Source organism: Meles meles, chromosome 10 (assembly GCF_922984935.1).
Source record: "Meles meles chromosome 10, mMelMel3.1 paternal haplotype, whole genome shotgun sequence".
In the NCBI taxonomy this organism is placed as follows: domain Eukaryota; kingdom Metazoa; phylum Chordata; class Mammalia; order Carnivora; family Mustelidae; genus Meles; species Meles meles.
Window position 1 is genome coordinate 5,701,832 of NC_060075.1, and position 17,808 is coordinate 5,719,639.

At 54.4% G+C, this 17,808-nt stretch overlaps 1 protein-coding gene across 1 annotated transcript in view; it reads left to right on the plus strand.

The window, feature by feature from the left end:
• RHEB (Ras homolog, mTORC1 binding) overlaps positions 1-7,780 on the plus strand; it is a 42,079-nt gene extending 34,299 nt beyond the window's left edge. The window contains exons 4-8 of the mRNA XM_046020403.1: positions 202-284; positions 953-1,009; positions 1,125-1,172; positions 1,910-1,991; positions 7,242-7,780. Of these exons, the coding sequence (XP_045876359.1) occupies positions 202-284; positions 953-1,009; positions 1,125-1,172; positions 1,910-1,991; positions 7,242-7,334 (363 nt within the window). The 3' untranslated portion in view covers positions 7,335-7,780. The remainder of the gene's footprint in view (positions 1-201; positions 285-952; positions 1,010-1,124; positions 1,173-1,909; positions 1,992-7,241) is intronic.
• The last annotated feature ends 10,028 nt before the right edge of the window (positions 7,781-17,808 follow it).

Below are 17,808 nucleotides of genomic sequence, written 5' to 3' on the forward strand. Positions count from 1 at the left end.
ACCCTGAGATCATGACCTGAGCCGAAGGCAGTGGCTTAACCCACTGAGCCACCCAGGCGCCCCTCTAGAAGAATATTTTAATCCACTTTTTGTTTCCTTCTATTTCTTTGGCCAGGTCATATGCGAGAAACTCTGGGTATAGATTGCTTGTTCTGCTGCATGAAGACCTCTACTCACATGGAATGATTTTGTCTCCCACAGGATGAATACTCCATCTTTCCTCAGACGTACTCCATAGATATCAATGGCTATATTCTTGTGTATTCTGTGACATCAATCAAAAGGTAGGATTCCCTCCTGCTGCCTTCGTTTGTTTGCTCTGGCTGGATGGCCTTCATCGTTTTAAAGGATCGTGATGGAATCAGTCATAGTAACAATCAGACTTACCAGGCTAAATGTTTTTCAGTGATTGTCTTGTGAAGCAAACAGGTTGTTGGGGGGGGGAAAAATCCCAGTAGACGTTCTCTTAACACGGATAGAATAAAAACTCTGTATGTCTTCCCTCTAGCTGCCTAGATAAATAGTGATTGCACGTGATCCGGGCGCTTCTGCTAATGGAAATGGGAACTACTACATAAATTGATTTCGTTTTTGTGTGTTTTCACCATATTAATGTGGAAGCCGGGCTGACCGCTAGGACCCTCTAGCAGATGTCATTCAGAGATGAAAATCTGTGTTTATGTGATTTGTCAGTCACGTGTTAGACTTTGCCATTTAAATAGCTCACCTATTTCATGTTGAATATTCTCAGTAAGGGTTACTCGGTGTCAAATACATGCACACATGAAAAAAGATTCGTAGGAAAGAATTAAGGAATTCCTTGTATTCGGGTTATTTTATCTTAAAATGGTGAGTCGGTGACAGTATATATTTTTCCACGATAAACCTTATATAACATTTTTAAACCCCAACACTAAAATGGATGTCTGATTTCATGCTTCCGTTTTTACAGTTTTGAAGTGATCAAAGTTATTCACGGCAAATTGTTGGATATGGTGGGGAAAGTGCAGTAAGTAGCGACAGTTTCTCTCTCCTGTTAGATGCACTCGTTCTAGTTCTGTCTTCCGAGCAGTGAGGTCTGGCACTGACTAGTTTCCTGTGGCTTTTTTGTCTCCCGTTACCAGAATACCTATTATGTTGGTTGGGAATAAGAAAGACCTCCATATGGAAAGGTATGTGACTTCTGAATAATCACTTACTTAGAAAATCAAGTCTGAGATGAGGTACGCACTGAAGCACCTTTCATAGTTATTGTTCTCACGGTGAGAACAGTCTTCGGTGTAGCCTGTCGGGGTTCAGAAATACGGCAGTGAGTCTTCCCAAGCAGGCGTAAGACCAGTATAAAACCTCACCCATCCTGACCAGTGTTTTCTCTAGAAAAGAGGAAGCAAACATGGTAGGAAATTGGCTTCGGGTACTTCCACCAGTTTGTGCCAAGTGGACTCCAAGGAGACCACAGAAGCATTCATTCATTCAGGAGATGGTTTCTGAGTCCCGCAGTCAGGATCAGGTCAGCGAACAGGGCCGCAGAGCCTGCCGGGGACGGGGAGGCTGGACGCTGCGCGCAGCGGGGTTGAGCCGTGGGCCCCCCGACGGCCGCCCCGTCCTCGGGTGCTCACAGTGCAGCTCACTGAAAACTGCCCGTGTCCCGGGTGCTGGAAAACACAAGTCACGTTCTCTGAACCGCCAGGACTTGCTGGCGCATGGGGCCCCCGTAAGGCCCCGTCTGTCCTGTTCCCCGGCTCGGGCCTCCTGGCAGCCCACACGGCAGATGGGCAGGCCGAGCGGAGAGCGTTCTCCTGCAATACGGGGAACCGGCCGATCGGCGGGGAGCCCGGTTCACTGGTAATACGGGTGTTTTCTGAATAAAGAGCACAGCGCGTTAATTAGAATTTTCCTGTTCCTCTAGGGTGATCAGTTATGAAGAAGGGAAGGCGTTAGCAGAGTCTTGGAACGCAGCTTTTTTGGAATCTTCTGCTAAAGAAAACCAGGTACCACTTTTGTAGAACTTCCGTATCACGGCCATCAGTCCTGGGCCTCTGGGCCTGTGTCCCCTCGGTTGGCCGGACCCCGCCTGCCCTGCCATGCCTGCTGCCCCTGCCCCGGGGCGGCCTCCGGTTGCTGCGCAGATTCTGCTTACGAGGGGCCCAGGCTCTCTGTAGGGGAAACAGCGGTTCAGAGTAGAGGGAAGACCGCTTTGTGAATGTCTGTTACTGTTTCTGTTTTATGCTAAAGGCTGGTACAGAAACAGAGAAAAGAAGCGAGAATGAGCTTTAGTCACCGTGGCAGTAACGTGGGGCCCGGCCCGAGCCCCCGTCTCTGTAGGCCGAAGCGGGGAGCGCAGGTGACGGCTTGTTTCTCGCGCGGAAGCGGTTCGGAACCGTCTTACAGGCCTGTCCGCAGTGAGGCCGCAGGTGTCCCCGAAAAGCACATCCTCTGGCGGCTGCTGGTGGTGTTCGCGGAGGCGCCTGTAGCCCCGGCCCGCCTCCTGCTCCATTTTCCCTGCGGTGTTTCTCCACAGTCACCGACTTCCTCAGGCCGCACGTCAGACCGTGTCACCCTCTGCCAGAAGACCTGTCCCTGGCTGCCCGTTGTCTAGAAAACAGATTCTGAGCCCTCAGTGAGACGGAGGGCGGGGCGGGGCGGGCTCTTCCAGTTCCCCCAGCCGGTCCCCGGCCTTCCCTGGCCTTCCCTGTCCTTCTCGGCACGACAGCGCGCACCCACCACCTTACCCCGTGCTGTCCTCGGACCGCAGCTGTCCTTTCTGGAATTCACCACTTACATCCAGGCAGTACTTTACACCGTTCAGGGTCTTTTTAACTCGTTCTCTTGTTTGACCCTCAAGTAAGAGTGAGTCGCTGCTGATCGTGTCTGTGAGGAGGCCATCCAGGAAGGGTGACTGGCACGCTGGGGGCCTGGTACCCGATTTCCCCACCTCTGACACTTGTCCCCTGACCCTCAGGGTTCTTTCCTCTTACCCCACTTAATTCATTCCGAAATCCAAGACGTGTCATTTACCCTTGTATTCTCGGTAACGTCCGGCACGGCGGACGCCATCGGCACGGCTGTCTGGTAGGTGCTCAGTCAACCCAGGAACCCCTTTGACGGTCAGATCCCTTTGTCCCAGGGTCCAGATACTGAGGGAAATTCAGTCTGTGTGATTGGTTCCCAAGTGCAGGTAACAAGGGGTTCGTGTGACTCTGCTCCGCTCCTGGGTACAGACAGTAAGAATTCAGATACCCAGAGCTGAGATAGTAAGAGATACTTTCCCTTCCTAATGGAATCGAATCAAACATTCATTGGGAGTCTGATCTGTCCTTAAGACCATTTAGTTGCACTTTCTCATTTTGGAAGTGAGTGTAAGATCCAGAGAGGTCAGGGAGTCTTCTAAGATCACTCTGTTTATATGGCGTAAGAGCTGGGACTGAAGTTTAAATCTAACCCCAATTTGGTCGTCTCTCCTCTACACCAGGCTTTCCGGTGGATGGGAAGAGAGGGCCTTGTGCGTGACCAAAGCATAATTCAGATTAAACTGTTCTCGGGGAGGGATACAGGCTATCTGCATAGAGGCTGTGCATCAACCATGATTGGAATCTGGTTCTAAAAACGTGTAAAAGACATTTTTGGTCTATTGGAGAGATTTTATTATGTTCTGTATATATTAGGGGAATAATGTTGATTTCCTTAGCTGTAGTGATGGTATTGGAATTATGAAGAGAATATCCACGTTCTTAGGAAATGCAAACCAAAATATATAGGGGCCAAGTTTCATAATATGTGCGACTTACTTTCAAATGGGGTGGAAGGGTGCATGGACCGAGGGAGGGCAAGCAGGTACAGCGAGACATAACATTTGCTGAACCTAGAATAGCGGGGCTGGGTGATGATCGTACAGTTCTTTCCATTTTCCTGTATGCTTGGAATTTTGCATAATAAAGATTTGAAGGTGGTCAGAGGATAAGAGCTTCTGCTTGGGAGATCAGTGAGTCTGGGACGTACTCTACAGCGCGGTGACTACAGTTAACCGTACTGTGTTGTTTCTGTTCGTTTTCGAAAGTTGCTGAGAGAGTAGACCATAAAAGTTCTCACAAGAAAAAAAGAATCTTGACTCGTGGCAGTGGATGTGAACTGGACTTGCCGTGGGGCTCACTTCTCAGTACGTAGAAACACTGAGTCATCGTGTCGCACACGGCCAAGCAGCAGTGTTCTGTGTCAGTTACACGTCGTTTACAAAGTGTTCTTCAAGGTGGAGGAGTGCAGTTGAATGGCCCCGGCTGTGTTGGTTCTGTTTGCTAACGTCCCTTTTTCTGGTGAAGGTCCAGAGGTCCTTGCACGGTCATTCCATCAACACGGTCCTTCAATAGACAGCGGCCACAGGTGTGTCACTGTTCACGTGGCCACTGATGTGTGTGCGACAGCCACGCGCATTTCTGCCGCCAGCTCCGGATGCGTGGGTAGCTAGTGGGCCCTCGTCCGGCCAGATTGGGGGCATTGCCTAGAAAGGTCCACCATCTCGGGTTAACGTCTTCTGACAATGACCTGTGACGGTTTGCCGGGGCTGCAGTGTGACGCTGCTGTGGGGTTTGGGGAGCCGGCCTCCGCTGTCTGTCGGATGCCGTACTTCACCGAGGCTTCCGGTTCTGACCACCCAGATGAAACGTGAACCAGCTGAAGGCTCAGAGCTAAAGAGAAAGGATTCCAGCGACTGCGGTTCTTTTCAGTTTGGGTACATTTAGCCGACTGATCCGATATTAGCCAAACGTGTCGAGGAAGGCAAGGTCCTCCTGTGCGGCTGCCTCACAGCCCCAGCCAGAGGAGCTCAAAGATGGGGTGGTGCACCCTCCGTCGTCTGTTCTGCTCTCGCACTGCCCTCGGATCAGCAGGTTCCTCTTAGAAAACGAATCCTTTAAGATGAAAAGATCCTTGTACCCAAGTCAGGTAAATACAACGGTGACACGCAGTTCTTGGGACACCGATGGCCTGGGCAGTCCTCTCAAAGGCATAATAAAGATTTGATGTCTCTGCTCTCTCACGCGTCTCGTGACCTGGTCTTGGAATTATGCAGAAGGGAGTCAGGAGACCCCAAGCCTGGCGGGTCTCTCCCCACCCAAAGAGGGGGAACCAGGTAATTCTAATCCCTTACGTCAGTGGCGCGTAAGGGAGTCTAACCCACACACGTGCCCGAGCACTTGCTGCTGTGCGTACAGAGCAGGGAATTTGTGTAGTAAAGACACGTGCGCGCACACATACGACACCAGTAGTCATGGGATCAGAGACCAGTCTGTGTGAACTCAGATATTTTATTGATCGTTTTGCAAGTATAGCTTGTCATTGTATGACTTCCCTAAGTCACACGGATTCAGTGGGCTTTGTTAACAGTGCTCGGTGGTGAGGGTCCTGTACTCTGAGCCGTGGGGTGTGCCTGCGGGTCCGGCGGGCTCTGCGGAGGCCTGCAGCTGAAGCTTAGCAGCGAGACGAAAGAGAGCAGACTGGGGCAGAGTCAGATCACACAGATAATCAAGGAGAATTCTGAGATTTATCCAGAAAGCCAGATTCCAGGCACACGGTTTTCTTGGTGTGAGTCTGGCACGTGTTTTCCCAAACATTTCTCTGTGTCTTTTTGTACAGTGAAATGAACAACTCGTTTTTCTGACCATGTGAATGGAGGAAACCTTGCTGAAGCCAGGGACCTTGATTAGACAAGACAGGTGGGATGTGGGGCTGGCTTTCGCTAAATTAGGGGTGCCTTGTCCCTGGCAGCAGGGAAGGAGCCGAAGCGCCCAGATTCAAGGGGTGGTCGTTTTGGTGGACAGAGGATAGAGTTCTCTTACGAATACTGCGTGTTTTCCCAGAGAACTGGAAAATCCGGTTACCAGTGGAGTGTGAGAATGGGGGAGAGGCTTTAGGAATTCCGGGAGAAAGGCAAGGCATAAAAGCTTCATCCAGGCAGTGACTAGCCAAGGGAAAGGCAGCTGGATGGTGCCGAGGGTCCCCTTTGGAGTCCCGGTCCCGGAGGTAGAGCAAGCCTGGCCGCTGTGGCTGTGTGGCTGCAGGGGCCAAGCAGGTGATAGCTGGAAGAGAAGGTCGCTGAGAGTGACCGCCGGGCTGGGCTGTGGGCTCAGTGCTGGCCAGGGAGGAGAGTGAGAATGGGAAGTGGTTAAAGAGGGCGCATGGGTGGCTCAGTGGGTTAAAGCCTCTGCTTTCGGCTCAGCTCATGATCCCAGGGTCCTGGGATCGAGCCCTGCATTGGGCTGTCTGCTCAGCAGGGAGCCTGCTTCTGTCTCTCTCTCTCTCTGCCTGCCTCTCTGCCTTCTTGTGATGTCTCTCTCTCTGTCAAATAAATAAATAAAATCTTAAAAAAAAAAAAAAGTTAAAGGACAGAGAAGTGTCCTCGGACAAAGGAAGCTGTTGCCTGCGGGGCTGAGAACGGAGGAGTTTGGGGTATTGAGGTGGGGAGGGAACGAGAGAGAAGGAAGATGCGTGTGGCGGGTACTTGACGTTGGGTAATGGAGGGGTCGCCGTCGGTATCGATGAGATCTAGGTGCTGCCCCTCGAGGCTTTGGAGAACGGGGACATTTTTTGATTATCACCAGGGACAGGTGTTCAGCCTAAGAGGGGATTCCCTGCCCAAAATACCAGTCACTCCTCATGAAGGGCTCGCGGGGCTGAGAGGCTGCAGTCGGGAAAGACCGGTCACGGGGCTGAGCGCGGTGTTGGAGACGGCGCCCCTGCCCCAGGAGGAAGAGGGGAAATGACTCGGGGTTTGCATGTGGCTCGAAGGTAGCTGCCGAGAGTTTGAAGGAAGTGGGAGGCACAGGTCTGGAGGGGTTGGCAACGAGCAGGGAGAGCATCTGTCCTGCTGTCGGTCCTGTGGCTCAGGGCTGTGACGAGAGGACACCCCCCCAACCTGGGGAAAGGGGGTACAGCGAAAGCAGCGTTCTGATGGGAATGAGGCCCGACAGGTGAGGGGGTGCTCATAGCAGACCCCGAAACTCCAGAGGCACTGTCTTGGGGCGGGGGGGGGGGGGCGCTCCTTGGGCTGCCTACAGTGACTGGTGAAAATGGGTCAGAAGCATGTGATGCGAGGTTAGCTCTCGAGTCAGGTGGTGTCGGGGGTGGGGTGGGGGGCAGAGAGGGAGTCCTGGCCCCCGACACCGGCCCCTCCACCTGCCGGCAGTAGAAGTACTCGTCAGGGTTCCACTTTCAAAGACTAATGCCGTCCAGTTTTCTTTGATTTGCAGACGGCCGTTGACGTTTTTAGAAGGATAATTTTGGAGGCAGAGAAAATTGATGGGGCCGCTTCACAAGGAAAGTCGTCCTGCTCGGTGATGTGATCGCGCTGCGGAAGCAGAGGGCACTGGGAGTCGAGCCTGCGGGGAGACGCCGAGCCTGCAGGGAGACGCCGACTGCCCATTCTCCCTGAAGACAAACTCAGCTTCTTTTTCCTTCTGTTAACCTGAAAGATTTCATTTGGGTCAGAGCTTTTTCCTGCCCCACACCCCCTTTCAGATTATGGTCAACTCTGACTCTGTCCAAATGAGTTCACTTCATTTTCAAATTTTAAGCAATCATATTTTCAATTTATATATTGTATTTCTTAATAATATTATGACCAAGAATTTTATCGGCATTAATTTTTCAGTGTAGTTTGTTGTTTAAAATAATGTAATCATCAAAATGATACATATTGTTACACTACTATTAACTAGGCTTCCATATATCAGTGTTTATTTCATTGTGTTCAATGTATACTTGTAAATAAAATAGCTGCAAACCTTAACCCCTCGAGCTACTCAGTGTGGCCTTTAAAGAAGAAAACAGGGTCCCCCGGAGGGACTCTTTCCCCGCCTTGGGGAGGGTGTGGCCGAGGGCGGCAGGGCCAGGGACAGCTGGCAAGAGTGCCAGAACCGGGTTGTTTCTCCGTGGACCCCGGCTGAGCGGCCTCGGAGGGTCTATGAGGGGCGTTAGTCCCCAATAGTGACTGTTCCCTGCACCCTCAAAGCCCCCACCTTGAGTGGGGCGCTTCGTGCCATGGGGACACCGAGCAGAGCCTTCTCCTTACCGCGCAGCTCGCCCATCGGCCACTTGAAGACAAGGGGAAGTTACGAGTCACTTCCTGTTTCTCCTCAGGCCTGGCCTGATGTCCCCGCAGACAGGATCTGATTCAGATCCCACAACACCGACGGGGACGGGGAATGTTGCCAGTAAGCGTTGTTCAGACCCCGACCGCACCCCTCCCGCTCCACAGGGACCAGCGAGGGGGAGGAGGGAGGGTTTCCTTTGCACAGTGGCCGCCGCCTTGACTCTCCAAGTCCCACTTGAGGTGAGGGGTGCTTGCCCAGTGACGGTGCCCAGAGCCGGTTGCGACTGCGAAGCAGACGTTATCATTGACTTTATTCATCAAGTACAGTTTTTTCAAATACTCAGAACGATTTTTCTTCGGCGGCACAGTATTGTGACTCATTAACGGGGTTTAGTCTTAGGCCTCGTGTTCTGGATGGGTCCCCCGTGTGGGACCGTGTCGAATCCGGATCCGCTTCGCCCAGGCGGCCTTTTTCACCTGAAGAGAATCTCCGTCCATGGGAACTTGGAGCGGCATGTTCGTGCTGGAAGCAAGTTCGGCTCTCACCAAGCGATCCTGGAGCGACGGGCCCTGCCTGGAGGTGGCCGGGGGTTCCCTTACGTGGTGCAGCTCACCCAGCACTCCGATGGTTACTGGGTTCCCCCCTGCAGTGTTTATTTAAATGTCAGGTAACATACAGTGAGACGGTTTTGTGTCATGAACCCAGCAGGGAAACCTGCCCCCAGCCTTGAGCCTTGGAGATGCACGGGGCGGGGCCGGTGCTGCTCCCCAGTGCGTTGATCCCATCTGCGTACAAGTTGATTGACTTACTGAGCGTGTTGTGTGTTCCTGACACGGCGCTGCGGCTCCAGACAACGAGATCCTGACAGGAGGTGGGTGGTGGTACCTGGGGGCGGGAGGCTCGTTACGATTTGCTTCCCCGCCACCCTATGTACAGGTGAGAGGACATCTTAAAGGCATCAGCGGTTGGCTAATGTCAGTGACCAAATCCATTTTGTGTCCTCTCTGCTAATGGGATACGTGAGCTTCTGCGGAAATTCTGACTTACATTTTTTGTTACTTAATACTGTGTTCAGTCACTCACTTCCAGGCCTTTCTTGTGTTTTAACATTTCTGAAATCCAAAATGAGTCTCATGATCAACGGGAAAGCATCGTGTTCAGAGAGACAGCGTTTCTTCTTCTTAGTGGTACACCATGTCTTAGACTCGTTGAAGTGCAGTACGTGCAGATGTAAAACTAGGTATGTAGTCACGACTGTTCTGCAGGGGCCCCCGGGTGGCTCGGCCGGTGAAGGGTCCGACTCTTGGTTTGGAGTCAGGTCAGGAAAAATCCCGGGGTCGGGAGTTCGAGCCCCGAGTCGGGCTTCACGGTCAGTGCAGCGTCTGCTTGCGATTCTTTCCGACTCTGCTCCTCCCCCCACGCGCACTCTCTCTCAAATAAATAAATAAAATCTTTATTAAAATAAACTCTTTTGCAGCTCACATAAATATAAATTACAAAATCACGTTACAAATTTAAATTACTATGATGGAATTTTGCTCCAGCTAGATGGCCAGCCCCTTACCCCTCTCTAGACCACCACGTCTCCACCACGCCGCTGACGGCCCGGCGCCCTGGCCCCAACTGCTCATCACCTTGTCGCACACACAGTGGGTTCTCCTGGTTGGTTGCTTGGCCTTTCAGCAGCATCGCACACGGCTGGTGACGGCAACCTTCTCCCTGCTTCCACGAAACCATGTTCTCGGGGTCTCCCCCAGCGCGCTGTGGGCGTGAGTCTCCTTCGCTGTTTCCTTCCCTGCCAGACTTCAGTGGGCCCTCGTCCGGCCTGCACCCTGTTCCCTGGTTTCCCCGGTCACAGCTTTTACTACCACCTTTCCTGAAGGCTTCAAAGCTCACACCTTCCCCCACCCTGACTTCTGTGGGCTTCTCTTCGATGTTTCAAAGGCCTCTCAGACGTGTTACGTCAAAATTGAATGCTTGATTTTCTCAGAAACCTGGGCCTCCCCTAGACCCCAATTCAGGAAGTGACACCATTGTCCACTAGATACTGAAGCTCGGAAGTGCGGGGCCATCCTGTCTCTCCCCCCATGCAGCCCACCTCCGGTGCCTCCCAGCGCGCTCCAAACCCATCAGGCCGCGGACCGAGTCAACTTGCTTAAAACAAATTGTTTTATGTCCCTCCCCCAAATTAATAATAATCGTGCCAAAATCCAAACTTGCAGCGTTTGAAGCCTTGCACGATCGTGCTGGTGCTTAACCTCATCTGCCCCCGTGCTCTGGTCCCTCTGACCTCAGTGGTTCCCAGACAGAGAGCTCCTCTCCCTGGAGACCTCTGTGCTTGTCTTCCCACCGCCCAGAACACCCTTCCCCAGCCCCCGGCTCCACATGGGGCTCCCCTCCACGAGCCTGTCCCGAGCCCTCTGGCTTTATCACACGGCACAACACCTGTCGCCATCCATCCCTCTGGGGTCCTGCGCACACCGCACGTTTGCTGGCAGACTAGATCCACCCACAGGGGACACGGTGATCGATCTGTCCCCAGCAGCTTGACTCCCCAGAGCCCCCGAGCACAGGGTGTGCTGAAAACGATTGCCTGGTGCACTGGTTTACTTTGCTGTGTCTGTCACAACATGTATTCTCTTTGTGATTGTCTTAGTGGTTGCCCTAGGAATTATAATGAACGTGTTAATTCATAACTCTCTAGTTCGGATCAATGCCAGTCGCAGTAGTGTACGGAAACTCGGCTCCTAGATACCACTCATGCCCTCCTCCCCGTTTGGGGTACTGTCCTACGGATTCCATTTTTATATGTTGTATAAAACAAACAGATTTGTTACTGCCTTTTGATGTCATCTTTTAAATCAAATAGGAGGAAGAAATTACAAGAAATACATTTATCCTGTCTTGTGTACTTGCCTGTGTGGAGAACTTTCCCACTGCTCTGTAGTTATCTGCTGACCTTGGAACTCTGTACCCCTGACCTTGGTTCCAGCTGAGACTCCCTCCCATTTCTCACGAGCAGGTGTGCCAGCCCTGAATTCTCTGGGGGTTTGTTGCTCTTCATCTTTCTAGGAAGGCCTTGTTGGAAGGAGAGTTCTGGGTGGAGCGAGTTTCTCCTTCGGCCCTTTCCTGCCCCGTCTTGTTGAGGTTTTTCTTTTTTCTTTTCTTTTTTTTTTTTTTTTAAGATTTTATTCATTTATTTGACAGAGAGAGACCACAAGTAGGCAGAGAGGCAGGCAGAGAGAGAGGAGTAAGCAGGCTCTCTGCTGAGCAGAGAGCCGGATGCGGGGCTCGATCCCAGGACCCTGGGATCATGACCGGAGCCGAAGGCAGGGGCTTAACCCACTGAGCCACCCAGGCGCCCCTGGTTGAGGTTTTTCATGAGCAGGTGCAGCCAGGCGTGTGCCCTGTTTTGGGCTCCCTGGAACATGCTGCCTTCCAACATTTTCTTTTTCTTTCTTTCTTTCTTCTTTTCTTCTTCTGTTTTTTATTAGCTTGCTCTTTGCCCCAATGTGAAGTAATGGCTGCAGCCTGTTTTTGTTTTTTGTTTTGTTTTGTTTTGTTTTGTTTTTACAATGTACTCTTTTTTTTTTTTTTTAAGATTTTATTTATTTATTTGACAGACAGAGATCACAAGTAGGCAGAGAGGCAGGCAGAGAGAGAGGAAGGAAAGCAGGCTCACCGCGGAGCAGAGAGCCCGATGCGGGGCTCGATCCCAGGACCCTGAGATCATGACCTGAGCCGAAGGCAGCGGCTTAAGCCACTGAGCCACCCAGGCGCCCCTGCAGCCTGTTTTTGACAGACACCCTGGGAAACAGCGGTCAGGTCCAACAAGGCTGAGACTTGCAGAGGGGGTTTTCCAGGGAACTGCTGGAATGTGACAAATGAGAGGAGTTTTCTGAATGTGGGGCTTTGAAAGAGCTCCAACCCCCTCTTGACTCTTCTGGGCTGCCCTAGTGCTGGTTTTTCCCAATTGCGGCTGCTGCTCTGCAAGGCACCTCGGAGCTGGGGGTCGGGGGCTGGCAAGAGGGCAAGTGACAATGCCCCAAGCCTCACGTGTGCTGAGAAGCAGTTGCTTTTCTTAAACAAACACCTCCCGGTTGTTGCAAGCCCTTAGGTTATGTTCCGAGTTCTGAAGAAGTTGATTTGGGGGGCAGGGGACAGTCTTTACCCGTGTTCCCCCTGGGTTCTCAGAGGTCCTTAGGGGCAGTGTTCCCGGGGACATCCCTGCAGGGCCTGTGCAGCAGAACGGTTGAGTGGATGAGCCCTTCTGGGGGGCTGCCTCCTAGACCGGTTCCTTTGAATTTGGCCCGCGTCTGTTGCGGTGTGGTTGAAACTCCCCACCCTTCACACGGGACACTGGGCTAGCCTCCATCACCCCCTGGGCCTCTGCCTTACGGGCTCCTAACAAGGAGGGCTGGCGCCGTCTGCTAGGGTCAGTGCAAACGGCCTGGGGCTCTGATGGCGGCAGTACTTGGTCCTCAGGGAGTCATTCGGGTGACCCAGAGTACGCCAGTAGCCTTTTCACTTATCGAGGATGCGGAAGCACGGGGGCACGGTTCTGGGAGAGCCCGGGCTCCAGGAAAGCCTCTCTGGCTCCCGTGGGCCATGGTATGGTGGCCCAAGCGGAGCTCATCAGCCCTGCCTATGGCATTTCCAGAGCTCCTGCCTGCCCGATGCCTCTTGCCGATGAATCTGGCCGCCCTGGTGACACCAGGGTCCCAAGACCTCGGTGCATATCAATAGGGGCTTCCGGGAGGGCTGGACCAGCCGGAAACCAGGACGCCTTCCAAAACAGTCCTTTGGAGATTCCAGAACCATTCCCTATCTCCTCCCCCTTTCCCAAGAGGGCAAACTTCTGCATTACCCATCCTGATCTTTCTGGGCCTTTGATGACGTCTAGCGTGGTGGGCAGTCCGGTGCGAGGTTAACTGGAGAGCCGAGTGGACTCAGACCCTTATTTCCAGAGGCGGGACCCAGGCCCAGAGATCGCTCCCAACCCTTAGTCCATTCGTTTGCTCTACACCCCAAGACCCACCGGGAACCCCACATAAATGGAGCCTCAGACTCAGACTCAGAACAAAGCCGTTCTGGTCCCAGCTCTGCAGCTAATGCGTGTCCAGGCAAGTCCCCCCTCTGGTCTTGATTCCTTTATCTAAAAAGCTTCCCTTGGCTGGGGACGGCCGTCATGCCACTATAAGAAAACCTTGGCGGTCCTCGAAGCCCTAATGGACGCAGTGTCACAGTCTTGAGGATCCCGCGCTGCCCTCATGCGAGCTCGAGACCTGTACCCACTGCCTGGGTCCCGCTGTTTCGAGAAGCTCCGCGAGCTTCCACCCCATGTGGCCAGCTGCTCTGGGTATCGTCGGGGGACTCCGGGATTCCCGCAGGCCTGTACACCCAGAAAGACACGGAGAATCACCAGCGACCTCGCAAGCACGTTTACCAAATCCGAGGAAAAGATTTCATCCCAGTCCAGCCCAAGGTCTAAAACGCCTGGGTCTCCTGCTGTGCGCATCAGGGAAGGCCCCTGTCCGGACCCACGAGCTCAGGCTCCATCAGATCCCGCCGCGGCGCTGTGGAGAGGGCCCTGGACTGCGGGCAGGCCGCTCCCGCAGGGGCCAGGACCTCCGTTCACCCTCCAAGCAGAAGGCTGCACGCGTAGGACACGGGCTCCAAAGGCCCCTCCAGCTCCCACGTTCTGTTACAGCCCAGGAGGCAGCCTTGGCTTAGATCTCCAAGGCATGAAGTGGCTCAGGAAATAGCAAAAGATTCTGGAATTATTATGGCCTTAGCAATCAAGACCTTTCACCCAGTTCTTCCTGCTGCCCAAGAAGGGCCCAGGCCTCTCCGCATAGAACAAGAACCAAATAACCCACTCGGCCCCTGCTCCCAGAACAGTGCGTCCTCGCTGGCCTCCTCGGATTCAGGTTTACCCTCTATTCCCTCTTCCAGCCCCCATCCCTGTAGGGGAGCAGAGAAACCGAGTCAATCAACACCGTAATCCCTGGCGTTTCCATGGGGCCCAGCTGTGGGTTGTGCTGTCCTGAACTTTGCCCTAAAAGGCGGACGAAGAGGACAGCCCGGGGTTGACAGCTGGAGCGGCCAGAAAGGTTACGTTCCTCAGCTCTGACGTGGGCAGCTTTAGGATCCCATAACCGAAATCATTCCGAGGCACAACCTTTTCTGTGCCTGGAACTGGGGCTTTTACGTGAGGTTGTAAAGTGTTCAGAACAGTTTGAAGCTCGGTGGTGGGGGGCAGTTCTCAAACGCCGGCCCACTTGGGAGTCACCTGAAGGGCCAGCTGAATCGGGGGCCTCACCCCAGAGCCGCTCATTCTGGGGAGGTCCAAGCTGGAGCCCGAGACATCCTCATTTCTACCCAGTACCCGGGGCTCCTGCTGCCACTGACTTAGACCATGATACCTACATAAAGGGGGGGGCCACAGGCAGGAGTCCCGTGTCTGCAGGATCTCGGGGCGGTGGGGGTGACCGATGCCCACTCCGCCGGGGACTGTGGGTGGAACTGTGTCCTCCGAAAAGCTATACTGGAGTCTGGCTCCCGGGTACCTGTGAACGTGGCCTTACTCAGAAATAAGGTCTTTGCAGATGTCATCAAGTTAAGTGAGGTCTTACCAGACGAAGGTGGGTCCCAGAGCAGGGGCTGACGTCCTTCTAAGGAGAAACTTGGACCCAGAGAGCCAGGTCGCGTGGGGAAGGAGGCAGGGAGTGGAGGGGAGCTGAGACGCCCCAGAAAGCAGAAGCATGGAGCAGACCCGGCCTCGGAGCCCAGAAAGGAACAAGGCTGTCCACACCTGGATTTTGGACTTCTGCCCTCCAAGACGGGAGAGGACAAATGTCTGTTGTTTTAAGCACCGCCCCCCCCCAACCATGGCATTGTGCAGGGGCTGCCTGAGGAAACGCTGGACGTCTGGCAACGAGCCAGTTGGCCATCCCAGACGACACGGGCCCAGAGCTCTCCCGCTGACAAAGGAGGACACTCAAGGCCAGAGCTGTGGCCTGCTGTCTAGTCCGTTGGGGCCACACGACAGAACGCCACAGCCGAGCGGGATTGGAGCAGGTGCTACTCCTCATGCCCGCAGGCCGGACATCCGAGATCAAGGCACCCGCAGATTCGGTGTCCGGTGGGAGGGCTTCCTGGCCCGCAGACAGCCGTCTTCTTGCTGCGTCCTCTCCCGGGGAAGAGCCGGGAGCTCTTTCCTGAGGGCGCTCTGGTCCCATTCCTCGCAGCTCTGCCCTTGTGAGCTCAGCGCCTCCCGACACCGGCGCCTGGTAGATCAGCTCTCAGTGTAGGATTGGAGGGGGACACGTCGGTTCAGTGCACCGCGCCTGATGGGGTCACCTAGCCAATTCCTGAGACCCAAACCTAGAACCCATTTTCTCAGAGCAGACCATGATCCCCAGGTGGGTCCCATACACACGAGTGCATAACACATCACCCCACGTGGGGACGTATGGCCGGCCGTCCAGCCAGGCCTTCCGCAGTGGGTTCGGGGCACATTCAGAGTCCGTCCCTGTGGGTAGAGCTCTAACAAGCGCAAAGTCGTGCCGCCGCCCTTGGGCCGGAGGCCGCACTGGCGTGGTTAGACTCCCCCTCAGGAGGGTGCGGCCCCGGGACAAAGAGCACTGCCGGCCTGGGGACCAGGACCCACATTGTCCCCCTTGCTCTGCCACCAGGGGGACAGTCCGCATTCCCGGATCCACCTCTCTTTTCCCATCTCAAAATGAAGAAGCATTTGAACCGAACTGGCTGTTCCCAATCGTGCATGTTTCTTGAGCTGGGTTACGATGTTCCGCAGCAAGAATTTAAATTTCCCAATTTTAAGCCAAAAAAAAAAAATGTGTTTTCGATGTTAAGGCATTCTCCCCCCTATAATTTTTCTTTAACAGGTAGCAGGCGCACCCACTTGCCAATGTGATTGAGCCTCAGGTCACCCGGAGTTTACGTGCTGTGTCCGTGGTGGGTCAGGTGCTCGGCCGGGCCTGGTAACCGCCGGGGATAGTTGAGCTTCGGCGGGAGCCATGGTCTGCCGGCCAGGTTGGCACTGTTGCCCCGTGGGGTCAAATAAAGGCACAGATCTCTGTGCTGGTTTCTTCCTCCACAGTTCATGACCCTCTGGGGCTCCTGCCAGTGGATGGGGTCCTGAGGCCAGGCCCCTGCCCGCCGGGTGTGCGCAGCAATGCAGGCCACTCGCGGCTGCAGGCTGGGACCGTGCTCGCAAGCCCGGTGCCAGTGACCGCAGAGGCTTTCCATGTCTTCTCCCCTCACTTTCCGAGGTCCTTTCTCGGGGTTTTCTGGGTTCAGGGTGGAGGGAGATCTGGAAGCAGGTCTGCCCGGGAAGGGGGCGGGGCTGCCACCACTGGGTGCCTCTCTGCCCTGGGCTCTTTGTGTCAGCCGTGTCAAGGAAGGAGGGAGGGTCCGAGATGGCGTACTGTGCCCTGGTCACCCAGGTGTCCTGGCCCCCAAGCCCAGCATGCACATCCCACACTCTCCGAAGGGGGAGCTCCGTGGGATTGGAAGCCAGATGTAGGGAGTCCCTTTCTCTGTTTCCACAGACGCAACCTTGAGTGCAGCTGCGGGGCTGCGTCCTTCAGGCTTCCCGGACCCACTGGCCACCCCAGAGAGAGAGCCCGCAGCCCTCCTGGATTTGAACAGGAAGACTTAGCGCCAGTCGTCAGCTTTCCCCCACCCTGGGGTGGGGGGGCTCCTGCAGCAGGTAGTTTTAACCCAAAAGCAAAACCCCTTTCCCAGTGTGAACTCCACAGACTCCCCGTCCTAACCGCAACGCTGCTGTGGCAATCGTGACCCCGACTGCGCCCTCATAACCCGTCCCCTCCCTCCTGTCCTGCCTCTGCCCCCAACTGACCAGCTCACCCTCCCCAGGTCTCAGCCTGGATGGCTCAGCCAGTAAGCGTCTGCCTTGGGCTCAGGTCATGATCCCTGGGAACTGGCTCCTTGCTCAGCAGGGAGTCTGCGTCTCCCTCTCCCTGCAGCTCCCCCTGCTTGTGCTCTCTCTCTCTCTGTCAAATAAATAAATAAAATCTGGGGGGGAAAAAAAGAGAGAGACTCAGACCAGGTGAAAGAAGCACAGGACTGAGGCCAGGACGCGGGCCTCTGCCCCACACTGTTCTTCGCACCCCCGCATCCCTCCCCCAGCCCATAGCTGTGTTTGTGTTTGTGCCTGTGACCTGCTGGAGTCCGCTGGCCCTGGGAGGCCAGGGGAGGTGGGCGGGGGGGTGTGGACGGGCCCCACTACAGTTACGGCAGAGGAGAGCGAGCGGGCTTGCGTGAGGCCGAGGATTCAAACCATCACTGACCCGTGCCTGGGCCCCCCAAGCTTGGTGCCATGGCGCTGATTTCAGGGGTCTCAGATTATATGTAGACCGGGGCCCTGAAAAAAATGTTTGCCTAAGTCTGGGTCTGGGGCTCCATTTGCTCAGCTGGGAAATGGAGTAACTACAGAACTAGCGGGCATGCAGGTGTGTCAGGAGTGGCCGTGAATAAACAACGAGAATGCATCAAATATCAAAGGAAAAAGAAAAGAAACAAATCACAGCCGCGGTCTCTCCCCCACCCTCAACGCACTGCGCACTCTGACCTGCCTACTTCTGTGCAGGAGGGACTTTATTTGCCTCTTTCCCAGATCAGGCGACTGAGGCTCAGGCCAACGGCGGCGTGGCTCGGTGGGGCCGTCCTTTCTGGG